Source organism: Chanodichthys erythropterus, chromosome 10, assembly GCF_024489055.1.
Source record: "Chanodichthys erythropterus isolate Z2021 chromosome 10, ASM2448905v1, whole genome shotgun sequence".
In the NCBI taxonomy this organism is placed as follows: Eukaryota; Metazoa; Chordata; class Actinopteri; order Cypriniformes; family Xenocyprididae; genus Chanodichthys; species Chanodichthys erythropterus.
The window spans coordinates 28273483-28293995 of NC_090230.1; the positions used below are offsets into that span (position 1 = coordinate 28273483).

The following is a 20513-nucleotide window of genomic DNA, read 5'->3' on the forward strand; positions in this document are numbered from 1 at the left end:
TTGATATTTGAAATATTGTTGCCATGGCAACAGGTCAAACTGTAATAATATTCTTGAGTGTTTTTGAGGCTCTTAACATGCTTCAAATTGCATGAAACTCGACACACACATCAATATTGTCAACCAGTAGACATGGACAAAGCCATAGAAATGGGCGTGGTGGAGGGGCTCAGTAGCGCCACCTTTTGACAAAAGTGGGGGGGTTAGTTTTTCCTACAGTCACCAAACTCGGTACACATATTATTCTCATCAAGCCGGACAATTTTCTAATTTACATTCATTAGCTCCGACCAACATAAGTCAGCTATTTTGGTTTGAATGTTAATTTTTTGAAAAAACAGGCTATGAATTTTATACTACTACTCCTACAGGGTTTATCCAATTTACACCAAGCTTTTTTTAACTTGTTGCGAACACATTGAAGTTGTTTAATTGCAAACGGATTTTGGATATCTCAAACGGTTTGGCCGTGGCGAGGCAACGAATTTATGGCGAGAAAAGGGAAACAGGAAATGTGTTATAACTTCCGCATACATTGATTGATGTTTATGAAACTTCAGGAGTGTGTTGGTTGTAGTAGTCTGATCACATGGATGTAACTATTGTGAGTCAAAGTTATAGCGCCACCAAATGGCAGCAAGAAGTGTATCACTTTTAAAATGCTTTGAGATCACCCTCTTATTTTTACCTGATTTGCTTCAAACTTCATCAGTGTAATGTCAATACACAGCAGATGTAGACCTATGACAGGATTTTTGATATTTGAAATATTGTTGCCATGGCAACAGGTCAAACTGTAATAATATTCTTGAGTGTTTTTGAGGCTCTTAACATGCTTCAAATTGCATGAAACTCGACACACACATCAATATTGTCAACCAGTAGACATGGACAAAGCCATAGAAATGGGCGTGGTGGAGGGGCTCAGTAGCGCCACCTTTTGACAAAAGTGGGGGGCTTAGTTTTTCCTACAGTCACCAAACTCGGTACACATATTATTCTCATCAAGCCGGACAATTTTCTAATTTACATTCATTAGCTCCGACCAACAGGAAGTCAGCTATTTTGGTTTGAATGTTAATTTTTTGAAAAAACAGGCTATGAATTTTATACTACTACTCCTACAGGGTTTATCCAATTTACACCAAGCTTTTTTTAACTTGTTGCTAACACATTGAAGTTGTTTAATTGCAAACGGATTTTGGATATCTCAAACGGTTTGGCCGTGGCGAGGCAACGAATTTATGGCAAGAAAAGGGAAACAAAGTGTTATAACTTCTGCATACATTAATTGATTTTGATGAAACTTTGGCTTAGTCTTCGTTGTACAAGGCTGATCACATGGATTTGAGTATTGTGATTCAAAGTCATAGCGCCACCAACTGGCAGCAGGAAGTGTATCACTTTTAAAATGCTTTGAGATCACCCTCTTATTTTTACCTGATTTGCTTCAAACTTCATCAGTGTAATGTCAATACACAGCAGATGTAGACCTATGACAGGATTTTTGATATTTGAAATATTGTTGCCATGGCAACAGGTCAAACTGTAATAATATTCTTGAGTGTTTTTGAGGCTCTTAACATGCTTCAAATTGCATGAAACTCGACACACACATCAATATTGTCAACCAGTAGACATGGACAAAGCCATAGAAATGGGCGTGGTGGAGGGGCTCAGTAGCGCCACCTTTTGACAAAAGTGGGGGGGTTAGTTTTTCCTACAGTCACCAAACTCGGTACACATATTATTCTCATCAAGCCGGACAATTTTCTAATTTACATTCATTAGCTCCGACCAACAGGAAGTCAGCTATTTTGGTTTGAATGTTAATTTTTTGAAAAAACAGGCTATGAATTTTATACTACTACTCCTACAGGGTTTATCCAATTTACACCAAGCTTTTTTTAACTTGTTGCTAACACATTGAAGTTGTTTAATTGCAAACGGATTTTGGATATCTCAAACGGTTTGGCCGTGGCGAGGCAACGAATTTATGGCAAGAAAAGGGAAACAAAGTGTTATAACTTCTGCATACATTAATTGATTTTGATGAAACTTTGGCTTAGTCTTCGTTGTACAAGGCTGATCACATGGATTTGAGTATTGTGATTCAAAGTCATAGCGCCACCAACTGGAAGCAGAAAATGTGTCACTTTCAGCATACATTGAGATCACCCTCTTATTTTTACCTGATTTGCTTCAAAATTCATCAGAATAATGTTAAAACTTGGCACATGTAATCCTTTGAAAATGGGCAGGGAGGAGGGGCTCTATAGCGGCACCTTGTAGTGCAGTAAATGTGGAGTGAATTTGACATAGTCCTTTGATGTTTAACCGTTTTAAGTGCCTATTGCCCGCTGTGCACAGTTGCCCTGAAGCCACCGGGGTGGCGGTGCCACCGGGCTTGGGCCCGCCATCGCTGCTCGCAGCTATATTTGTAGCTTGTTTATTGAGGACGCAGGACAACCAGCTGATAATGCATTACAGTAATCTAGTCGAGACTTCAGCAATGTTTCTGAGGTGAAGAAGGCTGTCTTTCAACATATGAAATATGATTTTCTAAAGGACAAGTTGCAGTCTAATATAACACCCGGGTCTTTAACTGTCGAGGATGGAGTAACAGTACATCCTTCTAAATGCAGATTGTAGTCTGAGAGATTCTGTGTACAGGTTTTTGGCCCAATAAGTAAGATCCTTCACAGATGCTTGAGGAACTCCATAATTTACTGATGTTATCTTAGATTTTTCCCCATTTAAATAGACAAAATTGTGACCGTCTGAGAGATACGATCTAACCCACCTTAATGCCCGTCCCTGAACACCAGTGTAATTTTGGGTAACACTTTAGAATACTGATGCTTCATTAATGAATAAGTACACAGGAACAAACGAGTAATGCATTATTAACACTCTAGTAACTACTATTAACTAACAAGAAACTCTGATTACTGAATTAGTAAGCAATAGTGCTCAGTTGAAGGTGGTAGTTCACTATTAACTAATCAGTAACTACTGTTTTTTCATTCCTCACAGAGAACTACTAAGAACTACTATATACAGGTTCATAATTAATGTGAATAATTCATAATGTATAATTAATACTAAAGTGAAGGTCATGGTAAACCACTAGTAATGACTGAAGTATTACCAAATACTTAAGAAAGAATTACTAATTATTTGGATCAGTATTCTAAAGTGAAAAACATGATAACTCTTTAGTAACTACTGGAGTCACTGTAAACTTTTGAGGTTTACTGTAAACACTGTAAACATTTTGAGGTTCACATCCCACAATATGATTCGTGATTTGGGAGAGAATGTGTTTCTTGGTTTTTCAGTATAGTATTTAAAAATGACTCTGCCCTAATTCAGTAACCTGAACGAAGCACTGATGGGCGGCTCTTGCTCTCGCATTGGCTGATGTGTGCGCGTTCTCTTCCGGGAGAAGTGCCCATATAAGGAATTCCGCCCTTTATGATGTCATACAGAGCCATACTCGAAAAACTTTCCCAACATTATATGAACCATGAAGGAGTGTATTTGGTATTTTTTTTAAACTTTTGCCTAACTCTGAAAAATAAATGTATGAACTGGCGTGTAGCCTCTTTATTTCTTAAGCTCTCTAATTTAACATGAGCTTAGCTTCTCTAATACTCTTTTATTCTACCCCTGTAACCTTGGATATCCTCCACTTGAATATTGGGTACTACTGCCATCTAGAGGACAATAACAGGAACAACAACTAATGTCTTCACTCTCCTCTATAATAAATGTGCCAATAAATCCCACAACAAAACATCTCAGTTTCTCACCAGACATTGTTGTCTACAGCTGCTGGAGCGCGGAGAAAATGGCGGACAGCTCGCTGAGGGTGGAAACTATGGTAACACAGGTCTGTCAATCAGGGGCCATGGGCGGGGCCTGTGGTTAAAGTGACGTCACATTGATCAGAGAATTAAAACGGCTTGTCTAATGACACTGCTTTGGTTTAATGGGGATTAAAAAAAGGAACGGGTGGATTTTTATCATTGTAGGGTGATTGTGTTCACACACATTATGTCCAAACACCTTGTATAAGTGGATTTTGCATAATATGTGCGCTTTAAATACTTTAAAATACCTAAAATTACAAACTTTTGTTCAGTCAAATCACAACAGAGGCAGGAGCGGCACAGTCTTATGACGTATAGATATAGATATCTCACTGATTCTTGAGAGAAGAGACCAAACATGTTTGAGATGTTAGTTTTTATTATTGAATAACACATTATTATAAACTGATATATTTGTAGACAAAGGTCTCAGCTAATGAACATGTAAGGGAACAGGTTTTTCTGAAAATGTTTTCTTCTAAAAATGTACATTTATTCACTTCAGAACTGAATTTGTGTCAACTCCGTCAGACACATTAAAAAGAAGCTATTTTAATTTGATCCTCAACAACAGTGTAAATACACATGACAAATATACAGCAGTAGTAGTAAAGTGAGATCTGTGTGTCTCTGAGAGAAATATGAACAATAAAGCCTTACAAATAAGAGTTTTACAAATCTGACACTGAAAGAGAAGCTCAAATAATCATCAGTATTTATTATGACAAAAACACACTTGAAGAATCTTTAAAGTTCAGCGTTCTGCTTCAGATTTAAGCACTTCCTGAAAAAGATGAACATGTAAAGCCATAAATGAATCAATCTCACCAATATTAATATATGCTGAATCAGTCATCATCAATCATGTACCTGATGTGTGAATATGTGCTTGATCTCCTTCAGCTCTTCTGGATCTGATGTGATAAAGCACAAGAATGACAGTAGCCACGCCCACCAGAGCAGAGAGGACCAATCGGATCACAGCTTCAGTAGGACCACAACAGTGGACTGAGGAATAAAAACATCAAAGTGAGATCAGCTCAGTCAATAAACGCTAATATCATCAACGCTGCCGTACCTGAACATGTGTGACAGAGTTGAGTGATGTTCAGATGTTGAGTCTGGTGGCTGATGGGATTGTTCAGCACACAGCTGTAGGTGTTTTTATCCTGATATTCCACCTCCAGAGGTACAGAGAGACTGATGCTGAGATCAGACACACTGATGCTGGACAATGAACTGTTTCCTTTGTACCAGGAGAGAGTCACATGACTCACATTCACCACTGAACACACCAATGAACATGATGATGAAGATGATGAAGAACATTGAGAAGAGTTACTGCTGATGACAGGAACAGGCAGACGAGCTGAAAACATGAGAGAATAAAGAGAAATGAGGATGAATGAAGAGATTCAAGAAACATCCAGAGGAACCAAGATGATCAAAAGTAGAGCATTTAAAACTATTGAATAGAAAGTTCAATATAAACCTGCTGTTCATGTGAAAGTGAGAGAATTAGTCATTTGAACTCATTAGTCATGATAAGATACTTCTTTAGATCTAGCTGTAATAAATAAAACATGTGAAACTGATATTTAACTCACCGTAGACAATGAGATGAATATAAGAAGGCCTGCTGAGAGTGTTGATCTCTAGTTCATAATCTCCAGCGTGTTTCATTGTGATGTTTGTGATGGTCAGAGATCCAGTTTGATTGTTCAGTTTCAGTCTGTCTCTGAATCTCCCATCAAGAACATCATCATTTACAGTGAATCTGTCGTTCTGTTTATTGATTTCAGCTATTAAAGTGTCTCCAAACCTCCAGTGAATCACACCATCATCCTTCATTTCAGTAAGACCAGATTCGAGAGTGACTGAATCTCCCTCCGTCACTGACACTGAAACAGTTTGTCACAGATAAACTGATTATAATGGTTTATTAAAATAAATAGTTTAAGTTTGAAAAAAAAAAAAAAATTGAAATAACATCATAAAACAGCAAACGAAACAAAATGATGTATGAATTCATTTCAACTTTGTCATTAAAAAACAGGTGAAAAAGTTTTTGAACTCACCAATGACAGCGAGATGGAAATTATCACTCTTATAGTTGGTCTGTAGTTGATAAACTCCAGCATGTTTCATTGTGATGTTTGTGATGGTCAGAGATCCAGTTTGATTGTCCAGCTTCAGTCTGTCTCTGAATCTCCCATCAAGAACATCATCATTTACAGTGATTCTGTCGACCCGTTTATTGATTTTAGCTATTAAAGTCTTTTCAAACCACCACTGAATCACATCATCATCCTTCATTTCAGTAAGACCAGAGTTTAGAGTGACTGAATCTCCCTCCTTCACTGACACAGAATCTTTAAACACACACATGGAGAACAAACAGAAACAGGTTCAACACAGATTAACTTCATTTACAAAAGTACATGGATTGAAACTTAAATTTGAAATGAATATCATCATTAAACAACAGAAGTAATATTGAGTTTGGATTATTAATTGAATCTTTGTGATGATTAAAATATAAAACATGTAAAACTGATATTTAACTCACAATAGACAGAGAGATAGAAATTAACAGTCTCATATTTGGTCCATAGGTTAAAATGTCCAGCATGTTCAGTTGTTGTGTTTGTGATGGTCAGAGATCCAGTTTGATTGTCCAGTTTCAGTCTGTCTCTGAATCTCCCCTCAAAAACATCATCATATACAGTGAATCTGTCGACCTGTTTATTGATTTCAGCTATTACAGTACTTCTAAACATCCACTTCATCCAATCATTATTCTTCATTTCAGTAAGACCAGAGTCGAGAGTGACTGAATCTCCCTCCGTAACTGATACTGTCTTCATTTTAACATGAATCCCACCTGAAGAACAGAGTTTTTCACAGATTAAAGCTTTAAAATCACTTGATGTTGGTTTGATGAAGCTTCACTGAAATACTTTGAATCATTTAAATGTGACGTGAATAATATTCTGCAGCAGCACAAAGACAAAAGATGATGAATGAAAAGAGAAATAGACTTATATATGTGTTAAAAGATGTTTTAATAATATTAGTTAAATTCACGCATAAATTGGGAAAACTTGTTGCGTTTGTGCACATGATATTGTGGGGCGGAGCTATGTCATCAGCACTAGAGTCTAATATCACTTCCTGCTGGTAAGTCGCATCAATGATTGTTCTGTCTTAATAACTAAGTTTGGATTGTTTTCAAGCCCAAGTTTAAACTTTAAACTACACACAAGTTTACTTATTTTGTCTGTCAGTTCCTAGTTGTCTTAGTGGAGTCAAATATGTGTTATTTGTGACGATAAGATGAACAATGTTTAATGGCCTGCTTGTGAACTCCGAACTTCTGTTTATTTCATTTAAGTCTTCTCATGCAACATCGACGCACTGCATTCTGATCAGCCTTTTGGTGCTGTTTGTCCCAGGTATGTGTTTTATTCGGTTTTGTCATGTTCTGTGTAGAAATAATATTAGCCCTAGTTGAGTGTTAGCTATTCGCACACGTGCTGAAGTGTGTAACTGCGCCATTTTAGGGCTGCGTTCTTCTCTCTCCTTATTTCATTTATACAAAATATGTAAAATATTGGTTACTTAAGTTCATAGATTCTCTGTATTTATGTGAATTGCTGAGAAATGAAAACAGAGAAAGTGTTTTATATTTTATTTTCTTTAATGTATGTTTTATTTAGAATTTTGTCCACTATGTCACATGCACTTCTGAGAAAATGTACTGATTTCTCATGCAACATCGATGCACTGTATTTTAACCAGCCTTTTGGTCTTGTTTGTCCCAGGCCCAGTAAAGCTACCATGAGTGACGATCCACTTGATCTCTGTGAATTAATCCATCCAACACATACTGCTTCATTAAACAAAAAAAACTCTTTCACTATCTTTCATTTAAACACGTCACAGCCTGTGGTATAAAGGATTTTCCACCCTGATTTTGAGAAACACTGGCATCCTAAATCTTGGACCTGAAGGCACCATAGCAATGAAACCCGCTTAAAACCGATCCACCTTCATGAGCCCGAAAAACCAGAGTTTGCTCAAACTAATCTTGAACTTACCTGGGTAGAAATTGAAACCGGCTTTGTGCAACAGGCCACTGGTCATACTTCCTGGTTCTAGTAAGAACACTAGCTGCTGCATTTTGTACGAGCTGTAGTTTATTTATCAAGCGGGAGGAACAACCACCCAGTAGAGCGTTACAGTAATCTAGCCATGAGGTCATGAACACATGAACTAACTGTTCTGCATTCTTCATTGAGAGCATATGTCGTAGTTTATATATATTTTTAAGATGGAAGAATGCGGTTTTACAGATGCTAGTAACATGGCCTTCAAATGAAAGATTGGTATCAAAGAGCACACCCAGGTTCCTAACTGACGACGGAGACTTAACAGAGCAGCCATCAAGTGTTAGACAGTATTCTAGATTATTACGTGAAGTTCTTGGGCCAACAATTAGAATCTCTGTTTTTTCTGAATTTAGTAGTAGGAATCCAGTTTTTGTATATCAGCTATGCATTAATTTTGTGAATTGGTAAGTTTCATCAGGGTGCAAAGAAATATAGAGCTGAATATCATCAGTGTAACAGTGAAAACTAGGGATGCACCGATACCATTTTTAAGGACTGAGTGTGAGTACCAATTTTTTTTCTGGCACTCACCAATACCGATGTTACATACAGAAGGGGACGGAGACACAGATATAGTTAATATACAGTTTACTGAACAACCAGAGATCGATGGCAGAGTGCAGGTGAGTGGAAGCAGGTTAAGTTTGTGACGGAAGATGATACTGGATCTGATACTTGTCTTTATCTTTCCCAGGGATCGTGGAAGCAGGCAGGCATGGAGCAGATGAGACACGAAGACACTCACAGGAGATGAGGAGACACTAGGAGTCACATGGAACGCTGGATACAGGTAAGCAGAAGTTAGCAGAGTCCCTGAGGTAAGCATCACAGGTAGGTATGCGTTAACGAGACCGGAAAGTGACTGAGCGCTCTGGAGTGTCTTTTATGCTGCTGTGGTGATGAGTGCTGATGCGTGTCAGGTGTGGCTAGTTACTCAGGAGAAGGAGTGCGTTGTGATTGGGTGAATGTAGAGCCTGGCGTGTCTGTGACATTACCCCCCCTCCACGGTCCGCTCCTGAGGACCGTGGACCCCGACGTTGTGGTGGTCGACCCCTGCCATGTGGAGCTGGTCGGTTAGGATGTCTGGCATGGAACTCATCGAGGAGACTTGGATCTAGAACATCATTCCTGGGAACCCATGACCGCTCTTCGGGACCATATCCCTCTCAGTCGACTAGGTACTCCAGGTGACCACCACGGCGCCGGGAGTCCAAGATGTCTTTCATGATGTAGGCCGCTCCATCTTCCACGATCAGTGGAAGGGGGGGTTCTTTGGCTTCACCAGGCTCTGTGGAGGGAAGAACAGAGGGATGGTGAGGCTTTCATAGTGACACATGGAAGACTGGGTGGATTTTATACTCAGGAGGGAGTTGCAGGTGATAGGTGACGGAGTTTATCTGCCGGGTGATGGTGAAGGGGCCAATGAATCTGGGACTCAGCTTCCTACACGGCAGGCACATCCTGATGTCCCCGGTCGACAGCCAAACCTTCTCGCCTGGCTGGAAGTTGGGTGCTTGGGAGCGCCGAAGGTCAGCTCTTGTCCTGCGCCTGTGTAGAGCTCACTGGAGTTGCAGATGAGGCGAGTCCCAGACCCTCTCGCTCTCCCGGAACCAGTAATCCACTGCAGGGACGTCCGATGGTTCCCCATCCCAGGGGAACAGTGGGGGTTGGTAGCCGAGTACGCATTGGAAGGGAGTGAGACCGGTGGTGGACTGACGGAGAGAGTTCTGGGCGTACTCAGCCCAACCCAGAAACTGGTTCCAGGAGTCCTGGTGGCCGTGACAGAAGGTACGTAAGAAACGGCCGATCTCCTGAATCTTCCTCTCCGTCTGCCCGTTCGTCTGGGGATGGTATCCAGAAGAGAGACTGATGGTCACACCTAGAAGCTTGAAGAAGGATCGCCATACTCTGGAGGTGAATTGTGATCCACGATCAGACACGGTATCCTCAGGCAGTCCATAGTATCGGAATACATAGTTAAACATGAGTTCTGCGGTCTCCATTGCCATTGGTAGCTCAGGTAAGGGAATTAATCGACAAGACTTGGAGAATCGGTCCACTACCACCAGAACACAGGTACAACCATTGGAGACTGGGAGTGACCAGGGGCGGTTGGAACGGGCAGAGGTTGGAGTTTCCCAGAGGGAAGATGGCGTGGACTCTTGGAGACGGCACATTCCTGGCACCCCTGTACGTACCTCTTGACGTTGGATGCCATGTTGGGCCACCAGAAGCCCTGTTTCAACAGCGAGAGGGTCTCATTGACCCCTGGATGGCCAGTGCCCAGTGAAGAGTGCGCGGAATGAATTAGTGGAGTGCGCCGTGTCCGTGGAACCCTGCTGCTGGGATAACACCGCTCCCACTCCTGTGGTTGAGGCGTCGACTTCGACGACGAAAGGGAGATCCGGATCTGGGTGGACCAGGAGGGGAGCGGTTGTAAACGCGGTTTTCAGGGTGTTAAAGGCTTGTGAGTGGGCTGGTGATGGAGCTGTAACCTTGGATGAATCTGTAGTAGAAATTTGCAAAACCTAGGAACCATTGTAACTCTTTCACGGATGTGGGAACGGGCCAGTCTTGGACAGCAGTTACCTTCCTCTCGTCCATGCGGATGCCACTGTGGTCGATGTTATATCCTAAGAACTGCACTGAGGGCTGATGGAAACTGCATTTCTCGGCTTTGAGGTAGAGTTGAAAGTCCCTCAGGCATTGGAGGACCTCCGCAACGTGGTGGCGATGGTCGGCCATGCTCCAGGAGTAATTCAAAATATCATCTATGTAGACCAGGACTGATTTGTGCAGGAACTCCCGGAGCACCTCATGCATGAAGTCCTGGAATACAGAGGGGGCGTTGACAAGTCCATACGGCATTACTTGGTACTCATAGTGGCCGGTAGGGGTCACAAAGTCTGTCTTCCACTCGCCCCCCTCACGTATCCGGATGAGGTTATACGCGCTGCGGAGGTCCAACTTGGTGAACACAGTGGCGCCGTGTAGATGTTCCAGCGCTGATGGGACAAGAGGAAGTGGATAGCAGAATTTAATGGTGATCTTGTTCAAAGCTCTGTAGTAAATGCAGGGCCACAAGCCTCCGTCCTTCTTCGCCACGAAGAAAAAGCTTGAAGCAGCAGGGGAAGTAGACAGGCGTATGTAGCCCTGTGACAGAGCTTTGTTTATGTACTCCTCCATGGCCTTCTCCTCCAGGAGGATAAGGGAGTAGATTTTCCCTCTGGGCACTGGCTCACCGGGGATGAGGTCGATTGCGCAGTCCCATGGCTGATGGGGAGGCAGCTTGGAGGCTTCTTTTGGACAGAAGACATCGCTGAAGTGGGAGTAACATGCAGGGATGTCCGTAGAACGTTTCTCGAGTGGACTTTACCCAGAAGTAGCATAGACTTGGATTTTCTCAGAGCTTAGAAGACTTGACACAGGAAACTCGGAAGCAGAGACTTGAATTTCTTTGGAACTTGGACGACTTGGAGCAGGAAGCTCAGGAACAGAAACTCGGGGCTTCCTGGAACTTGGACGAGTTGGAGCAGGAAACTCAGGAGCAGAGACTTGGATTTCTTTGGAACTTGGACAACTTGGAATCGGGAAATCAGGGAAACAGTCAGGAAAGCAATGGTTACCCCACTTCAGGATCTCTCCTGTCCTCCAGGAGATGATGGGATTATGCTGCTCAAGCCAGGGGAGCCCTAGAATCACGTCAGCCATTGATTCCTCCAGAACCAGCAGATGAATCTCTTCCGTGTGGAGGATACCGATTTGGAGGTGAAGAGGTCCAACACAGTGACAAACTTGACGGAGTGGTTTTCCAGTTACCGAGTGGATCTGGTAAACATTCGGCGTAGCAGTAGTTTTGAGCTGGAGCTGGCGACAGAGGGCACCGGAGATGAAGTTTCCAGCTGACCCAGAATTGAGGAGGGCATTGACTGGAAGGCAGAAATCAGCAGCAGTAAGGGTTACAATAATAGTGAGTGGTTTCATCTTATTCAACGTAGGCATGATAACACTCACCATGGGTCGTATTGGACAAGTGGGGCATTCAGAGATGTAATGCCCAGCACGGCCACAGTAAAGACAGAGATTCTGGGTCAGCCTCCTCGGTCGCTCAGCAGATGAAAGACGTGAGTGTTCTATTTGCATGGGTTCGGTGGCTGGTTCTGGATGGCTGACGGATTCTGGCTGGCGGAGGATGGATGGAAATAATGGCTGGCCCTGGTGCTCTTCGAGACACAGCTGCATACGAGTGGCGAATCTGATGGATAGCTGGATGAATTTCTCGAGCCCGATGGAGTCCTCGTATGCAACGAAATGCAACCACACACGTGGATCAAGGCCTTGACGATAGGTGGTGATAAGGGCTTGTTCATTCCAACCACTTGCTGCAGCCAGGGTACAGAACTGAATGGCATAATCAGACACAGACATGAGACCTTGTTTCAATTTGCATAATCTCTCACCGATGGATGAATCCCAGGCTGGTTTCCCAAAAACTTCCTTGAAGTGGGAAATGAAACTTGATAGCGATTTAATGACCAGATTTTTCTGTGTCCACAGTGGTTTAGCCCAGCAGAGAGCTCTTCCTTTCAGTTGAGAGATGATGAAAGCCACCTTTGCGCTGTCGTCGGGATACAAATGCGGTTGCATCTCCAGGACCAGTGAACACTGCAGGATGAATCCATTGCAGTCCTCCGCCAGGCCAGTGAAGGGTGCCAGTTTGGCCATGGGACTGGCGATCGCCGTTGGCGAAGGAGATGCAGCGGTGAATGCGGAAGTGGTCGCTGAAGGTGCTAGAGGTGCTGGCGTGGAAGTGCTGGTGAGCGTGCGGCGAAGCGCATCAACAAGGTCTTGAAATGGATCTGGATGACTCATGGTTGTTCTGACGGTATGGGTCCGGTCTTCTGTTACGTACAGAAGGGGACGGAGACACAGGTATAGTTAATATACAGTTTATTGAACAACCATAGATCGATGGCAGAGTGCAGGTGAGTGGAAGCAGGTTAAGTTTGTGACGGAAGATGATACTGGATCTGATACTTGTCTTTATATTTCCCAGGGATCGTGGAAGCAGGCAGGCATGGAGCAGATGAGACACGAAGACACTCACAGGAGACGAGGAGACACTAGGAGTCACATGGAACGCTGGATACAGGTAAGCAGAAGTTAGCAGAGTCCCTGAGGTAAGCATCACAGGTAGGTATGCGTTAACGAGACCGGACAGTGACTGAGCGCTCTGGAGTGTCTTTTATGCTGCTGTGGTGATGAGTGTTGATGCGTGTCAGGTGTGGCTAGTTACTCAGGAGAAGAAGTGCGTTGTGATTGGGTGAATGTAGAGCCTGGCGTGTCTGTGACAACCGATGCCTATACATTTATTAGTATCTTTTTTTTTTTTTTTTAGTGATGTGGCAGTTTTCCAAGAACAACACAGTGAGACTAAAGAATACAGGACAGCTTCTTTACTTGTCACAAACTTAAAGCACAAATTTCAGTGTCCAATAACCTTCAAAGGGCATAATTACCAAAGTCATAATAAAAAACAAAATAAAAATAAACATCTATAAGTCTTTTTTAACCTGCCTTGTGTGTATGTATATATATATATATATATATATATATATATATATATATATATATATATATACATTCAACATCTTTTGTTGTTTTACTAACATTAATGACAGTCAAATATTTAACTGGGTTACTGTCATTTTAAGACCGAATCCATGGATGTAATATACTGACACATTTCCTGTTTTCACCCACCTGTTTATGTCCACTTAAGCCATAACCAACTGTATTTACGTGAGATACTCCATACAATGGACATTTTGACAACTATTTGTGCAATAGACCATTTAGGCGCAAGGAGAACTGATCACGTGCTGTCTGAGAGAACTGTGAGAGAGAGCGAGAGAGAGCATGCTTTGCATCTTTCAACGTGATTTGCATGCAGTTCGCAATGTGTGGGTTGTCATCATCGGGTTGTCTCTGTGCATGGAAAATTCTGTCAATTACGTCACGTGCGGTATCGGTCTTTGGTATCGGGTGTATTTTTTTTTATGAGTACAAGTACATGAGCTTGGTATCGTTATCGGTGCATCCCTAGTGAAAACTAACGCCTTGCTTCCTAATGATATCTCTCAAGGGTAGCATGTACAGAGTGAAAAGCAACAGTTCTAGTACTGTGCCTTGCGGTACTCCATATTGAACTTGTGATCGATATGACATCTCTTTGTTTACTACTACAAACTGATAACGGCAGATAAGTATGATTTTAACCATGCCAATGCAATTCCACTAATGCCAACATAATTGTTGAGTGTATTTAAAAGAATCTTGTGATCGATAGTGTCGAATGCAGCACTAAGATCCAGTAACACTAATAGAGAGATACAACCACGATCTGATGATACGAGCAAATCATTAGTAACTCTAATGAGAGCAGTCTCAGTACTATGGTACGGTCTAAATCCTGACTGGAAATCCTAACAGATACCATTTCTTTCTAAAAAAAAAGAACATAGTTCCAATGATACTGCCTTTTCTAGTATTTTTGACAGAAAAGTGAGATTCGAGATCGGCCTGCAACTGACTAATTCTCTAGGATCAAGTTGTGTTTTTTTAATAAGAGGTTTAATAATAGCCAGCTTAAAAGTTTTTGGTACGTATCCTAGTGATAAAGATGAATTAACAATATTAAGAAGAGGATCTATGATCTCTGGAAGCATCTCTTTCAATAGTGTAGTCGGTATAGGGTCTAACATACATGTTGTTGATTTTGATGTTTTAACAAGTTTAGACACTTATTCCTCTCCTAAAGCAGTAAATGAATTGAATTTTTCCTCAGGGACACTACAATGCACTGTCTGATGCGATACTGTAGTAGACGGTTGCATGGTTATCATTTTCTCTCTAATATTGTCAATCTTGCAAGTAAAGAAGTTCATAAAGTTGCTGCTGTGCTGTTTGGAAACATCAGAAGCTGATGCTTTATTTCTCGCTAATTTAGCCACTGTATCAAATAAATACCTAGGGTTGTGCTTGTTTGAAAGGGTTGTTTGAATCAGTAGATCTAGCAGTTTTTAAGGCCTTTCTGTACATAACAATGTGTTCTTTCCAAAACCTCTAGTTTTGTTTTCTTCCAGCTGCGCTCCATTTTTCTGGCTGCTCTCTTAAGAGCGCAAAATACGCAGGGCTGGGGGTACTCCAGGACAGGTTTGGGAACCACTGTGCTAAGGCGATGAAACTGATCAGGAAGATTATTTATAAAGCAATCTTTAGTTGTAGAAGTGATGGTTCTACCATATTTGTGGCAGGGTGGCGGTTTTGCAGCCTTAGCTAAATGTAGTATTCCCGAGACTAGATAATGATCTGAGATGTTGTGACTCTGCTGCAGAATTTCAACGGCGTCAATATCAATTCCATGTGACAATATTAGATCTAAAACATGATTACGACAATGAGTGTGTCCTGACACGTGTTGTCTAACTCCAATAGAGTTTAAAATGTCTGTAAATGCCAATCCCAATGCATCTTTTTCATTATATACATGGATATCAAAAGCAATAAGGACTTTATCCGCAGCTAGTACTAACTCTGTATGGTGGCCTGGTGGCCTGTATATAGTAGCCAGCACAAATGTGCTTAACGTTACATAACGTTACATAACCCGAAAGCATGACCATATCACTCCTATTTTATTTTCCCTTAAATGGTTGCCGGTCAATTTTCGAATTGAATATAAACTTTTGTTTGTTTTTAAATCTCTGAATGGGCTGGCACCAAAGTATCTGGAGACCGTAGTGAACCGTTATTCTTCTGTCAGGCCTCTGAGATCTTCTGACCAGCTTCTTTTAGTGGTCCCCAGATCTATACTAAAACTACGAGGAGATCGGGCGTTCTCAGTAGCTGCTCCGAAGTTATGGAACTCACTGCCCCTCTCTATTAGATCTGCTCAGACAATTTCTAGTTTTAAAAATTTGCTGAAAGCTCATCTACTTAATATGGCTTTTAAATCTTCCCGTGATTGATCCCTAGATGTGTATGTGTTTTATGTTTTGTATGCTTTATATAAATTGTGCCTTGTATTTTCCCCATTTTAATGTACAGCACTTTGGACAACTTCAGTTGTATTGAAATGTGCTTTATAAATAATAAATACAAATACAAATACATAAAGCACCATCACTTCGAAGGAATCATATTTGAAAGACTTTTGACTAATACTGTAATTATTACTATAAATTACAGCAACACCTCCCCCTTTGCCCTTCCGATGCAGTTTGTGTCGATAATAGTAACCTTGAGGGCTAGACTCATTTAAAGTAATGTAATCGTCCGGTTTTAGCCAGGTTTCTGTCAAACACAGCACATCTAGATTATTGTCTGTGATAATATCTGTTACGGTGTGTTGCTGTAGAGACGAGGCGAATACGGAAATCCACAATATACAGGCTTTTATTCACAAGAAGGAGAGTTATAACAACACAACACATCTAAACAAACAATAGAACTGACAAAGGAGTGCAGGGAATGAGTCCAACTTAAAGGAAGTGCTGATGAAGACAACAGGTGCAGGGAATCCAGGCAGGAATGGCAGGAAGGCTGATGAGGGAAGTGAGTTCAGGAGTGCAGACAAAGAGGATCGTGGGAACTGGAGTCCGGGAAGGTGTGGTTGTAACAATATCATTTACAATAAGTCCTTTTGAAGAAAGGGATCTAATATTCAGTATTATTTCTGTTTTTTATTTGTTGAACGTCAATTAAATCTTTACTCTTAAATGGGTTTGGGAGTTTTTTGCATTTACTAATTCGGAGTACAGACACAGTCTCTATGTGATAATATCTAGGTGTAAGAGTTTCTATGTGTTGGGAATTATCTGACTTCTGTAACGTGAGGCAGCTAGCAGACGGTCGGTTTAGCCAGTCTGTCTGCTTCCTGTCCTGGGCCCCAGTTTGTCATGTTTCAGCTCTAAGACTATGTGCCATATTACTAGAGAGAAGAGCAGCACCATCCCGGGACGGATGAATACCATCTCTTTTCAACAGATCAGGTCTGCCCCAAAAACTTTTCCAATTGTCTATGAAACCTATATTATTCTGCGGACACCACTTAGACAGCCAGCCATTGATTGATTGATCTGCTAACTATCTCATCACTCCGACGAACAGGAAGAGGGCCAGAACAAATTACTTCTCCTGACATTGAATTTGCGAGTTCACACACCTCTTTAATGTTAATTTTAGTGATCTCCGACTGGCGAAGTCGAACATCATTACACTCAAAAAAATGATCCTTTAAACCTACTTAATTTTATTATGGACAGTGGTTCCACACAAGCAAATTGTTTTTTATTAACATTAATAGAATTTTTTTAATCTATGTAAAATTCTTGTGTTGTGACAACACAACTGAATGAGGACAAATCTATTTAAAATAGTAATGTCAAATCAAATCAATGCAATTGCTTCCCTGTAACTTAAACTTGTTAAGTTTAGTGGACATGCTTTAGTTTATTTAAAACCAGCCAAATATGTTTCATTCAACCAACAAAAGGAGGTTTGTTTCAAATAACTCAATTAAATTATGGACAGTGGTTCCATCCAATTAGGTTTTGTTACTTTAACTCAGAGATTTCTATTTAAAGTAACTCCCTTCAAAGCAGCATTTATTTGTGTGTGATAACCTTGTAGAGACAAAAAAAACACAAGATATGTAACAAGTTATCAAACTGTATTTGTCAGTTGCAATAAACTGTTTTAAACAGCCTATTCAGTCATTACATTCAAGAATCTTTAAACTTGTGCAAATGCTTTTAACAGTCTGATGTAAAAGTAATTTTAGATAATGTTAGAATCAAAAGACTTCTGCAAACTCAAGAAAGTGAAAATTAACCTAGAAAAACAAAAACAAACAAAGGATAAATATAATTTTTTTTTTTTTTATACAAATTTACAAAATAAAAGTGTCCAGATGGTAGTGTGCTCTTCAATGCACTTTATTGGATAACTTGTTGCCATCAACTTTTGCAGTGCTTTGAAAGTATACCTGAATCCAGGAGGGTAGCTCAAATTCAGTCCATATTTTAGTCTCATCAACATGGCTGTATATGGCATATGGGACACTGCTAAGGTCTGAAGAACCTTTTGCCCCTCTAACACCACTCCAACATCTGCTAGGCTCTCTTCTATATCTGCACCTTCCAGTCTTATGAAATAAATCCCCATCAAAGTCTTCTGAATCGCCTCCTGTCCTGTCCTAGTGTGGATATTAAAAACAAACAAACAAAAACAGTACTCTTAAATTCCTGTGTATTAACTTTAACAAAGCATTTAGCATCCTTGAAAATAAACAACATTTTAAAATGCACATATACTCACCATATACAGATCAGACTGCTAGGGCCTTCTTTCATGTAGACACAGAGAGATTTGATTGTGCACTCTCTCTTCAGTTCACTGTCACCATTCTAAAGATGCAAACAACAACAACATTACCCAAATATAGCCTTTAAATATAATAATTCACCTTTCCATAGGATTACCCTGCCATTGCTCCCATCATACTCAACCACTTTCAGTTATCCATCCTCCTCATGCTTTACATCAGGGGTGTGAAAGCTTGCTCTTAGAGGGACTGTTCTGCAGAGTTTAACTCAACCCAAATTAAATGCACCTGAACCATCAATGTTTTTTTGAATTTTCAAATAAGAACAAAGTGTTAAACTTTCAGCTTGCGCTGGGGTAAGTTAGAGCTAAACTCTGCAGAACATTGTCCATTAACAATAGTGTTATACATGTAACATCTGTCAGTTACTTTGCATTTATTGTATTTATCATGGTAATAAACAATCTTATATCTGTTTTTTTTATGCATGCTCATGACCATAACCCCAGTGAGAAAATATTGTTTTAAAGGGTTAGTTTACCCTAAAATTAAATTTCTGTCATTTATTACTCACCCTCATGTCGTACCACACCAGTAAGATCTTCGTTCATCTTCTGAACACAAATTAAGATATTTTTGCTGATATCCCAGGGTATCTGATCTACTCAAAGGCAGCAACGTCATTGCACCTTTTGACGTCCAAAAAGTTAGTTAAAAATATGGTTAAAGTAGTCCATGTGACTGCAGTGGTTCAACTTTAATGTTATGAAGCGATAAGAATACTTTTTGTGGTCAAAAACAAAACAAACATTATGACTTTATTCAACAATTTGAACTGTCATCCTTGTTTACATCCGAATGCCAACTTAGTATAGGCTGAAGCTGAACACGTGCATTTGATGCTGACACAGGAGTCAGCCAATAATGAGCTGTTATTCGGACGTAAACAAACAGAGTTCACTACGTATGACAACAGTTTAAATTGTTGAATAAAGTCATTATTTTTGTTTTTGTGCAAAAATAGTATTCCCGTCACTTCATACCATTAAGGTTAAACCACTGCAGTCACGTTGACTATTTTAACCATGTTTTTAACTACATTTCTGAACGTCAAAAGGTGTAATGACGTTGCTGCCTATGAGTAGATCAGATACCCTCAGATTTCATCAAAAATATCCTAATTTGTGTTCTGAAGATGAATGAAGGTCTTACCGGTGTGGAACGACATGAGGGAGAGTAATGACAGAAATTTAATTTTTGCGTAAACTAACGCTTTAATTCAAGGTTTTTTTGAGTGTAGTTTTTCATACCTGTGTAGTGGGCACCAAGAGATGTTTAATTTTTTGTCCAAGGACGACTCCTCAATTTGCAAACATCAGTTTTCCAGAGTATCCATCCAGCTTGACAACGAATGTTGACACCAATGGGATAAATTTAAAACAAAGACGTTATGAAGAGCAGGTTTAGCAGTTTTATTGTGCCAAGCCATGGGTTCTAACTAACTACTTTTATTAAAACCTAAAAAGACAAATACAGTGCTTCACTTACCTTAGCCAAAACACCATTTTCTCCTTCAATAAATCTCCTTCCTTTATTTCACCAAAGACAGTGACGAACTCCAAAAACCATGATGAAAAACTGTCATAAAAAAGTAATATCAGATAAAATGTCAAAATGTATGCATCTGCAAGGTGAACGTGGCATTATTTGTACAATTTTACTGGGACTTGCATAGCTTAGAAACTACACTGGGAGGTTTTAGGAGCTAAAACGCTTTACCCCATTTTCACAGACTAAAATGCATATTTTAGCTGTTTTGACTGAATACATTATACATGATAAATCTTAAAATATGTGGATGTCATTGTTTTATCTAAAGATGCACACCAGTAATGTTTTTTTCTAGTTTACGTTTATAAAAGCTACAATGCCCTAATTGAAATAATGCCTAATCCTGGTTTAGCCTAAGCCCTGTCTGTGAAACCAGGCCTTAATATACCAAGACTGTGATAATCAAAGACCAAACTCTGAAACACAATTCCAATAAAAGCAGATGAGCCCAAAATATCAACGCAATGC

The 20513-nt window shown here is 40.4% G+C and overlaps 1 protein-coding gene and 1 long non-coding RNA gene across 2 annotated transcripts; both read right to left on the reverse strand.

Annotated features, from left to right (window-relative positions):
* Positions 1 to 4648: 4648 nt before the first annotated feature.
* LOC137028250 (SLAM family member 5-like) lies at positions 4649 to 8057 on the reverse strand. Its single transcript, XM_067397018.1, has 6 exons — positions 7976 to 8057; positions 6445 to 6759; positions 5954 to 6247; positions 4954 to 5244; positions 4746 to 4883; positions 4649 to 4659 (listed from the first exon to the last, which is right to left on the reverse strand). Exons 1-6 carry the CDS (start codon positions 8055 to 8057, stop codon positions 4649 to 4651), a joined length of 1131 nt encoding a protein of 376 aa, XP_067253119.1.
* A 9811-nt stretch (positions 8058 to 17868) lies between these two features.
* Positions 17869 to 20139, reverse strand: LOC137029315 (uncharacterized). Its single transcript, XR_010896282.1, has 5 exons — positions 19983 to 20139; positions 19745 to 19834; positions 18428 to 18516; positions 18096 to 18305; positions 17869 to 17942 (listed from the first exon to the last, which is right to left on the reverse strand). It is a non-coding gene; the product is annotated as an uncharacterized lncRNA (long non-coding RNA).
* Positions 20140 to 20513: the final 374 nt, after the last annotated feature.

What these genes read in the sequence shown, in the direction of transcription:
- LOC137028250 (XM_067397018.1), bottom strand. Translation starts at nt 8,057, where the DNA reads ATGCAGCAGCTAGTGTTCTTACTAGAACCAGGAAGTATGACCAGTGGC. An exon ending in TTTCTATCTCTCTGTCTATT is followed by an intron (nt 6,248 to 6,444) that starts GTGAGTTAAATA and finishes GTGTGTTTAAAG; the next exon opens with ATTCTGTGTCAGTGAAGGAG. An exon ending in ACTCTGTCACACATGTTCAG is followed by an intron (nt 4,884 to 4,953) that starts GTACGGCAGCGT and finishes TTTATTCCTCAG; the next exon opens with TCCACTGTTGTGGTCCTACT.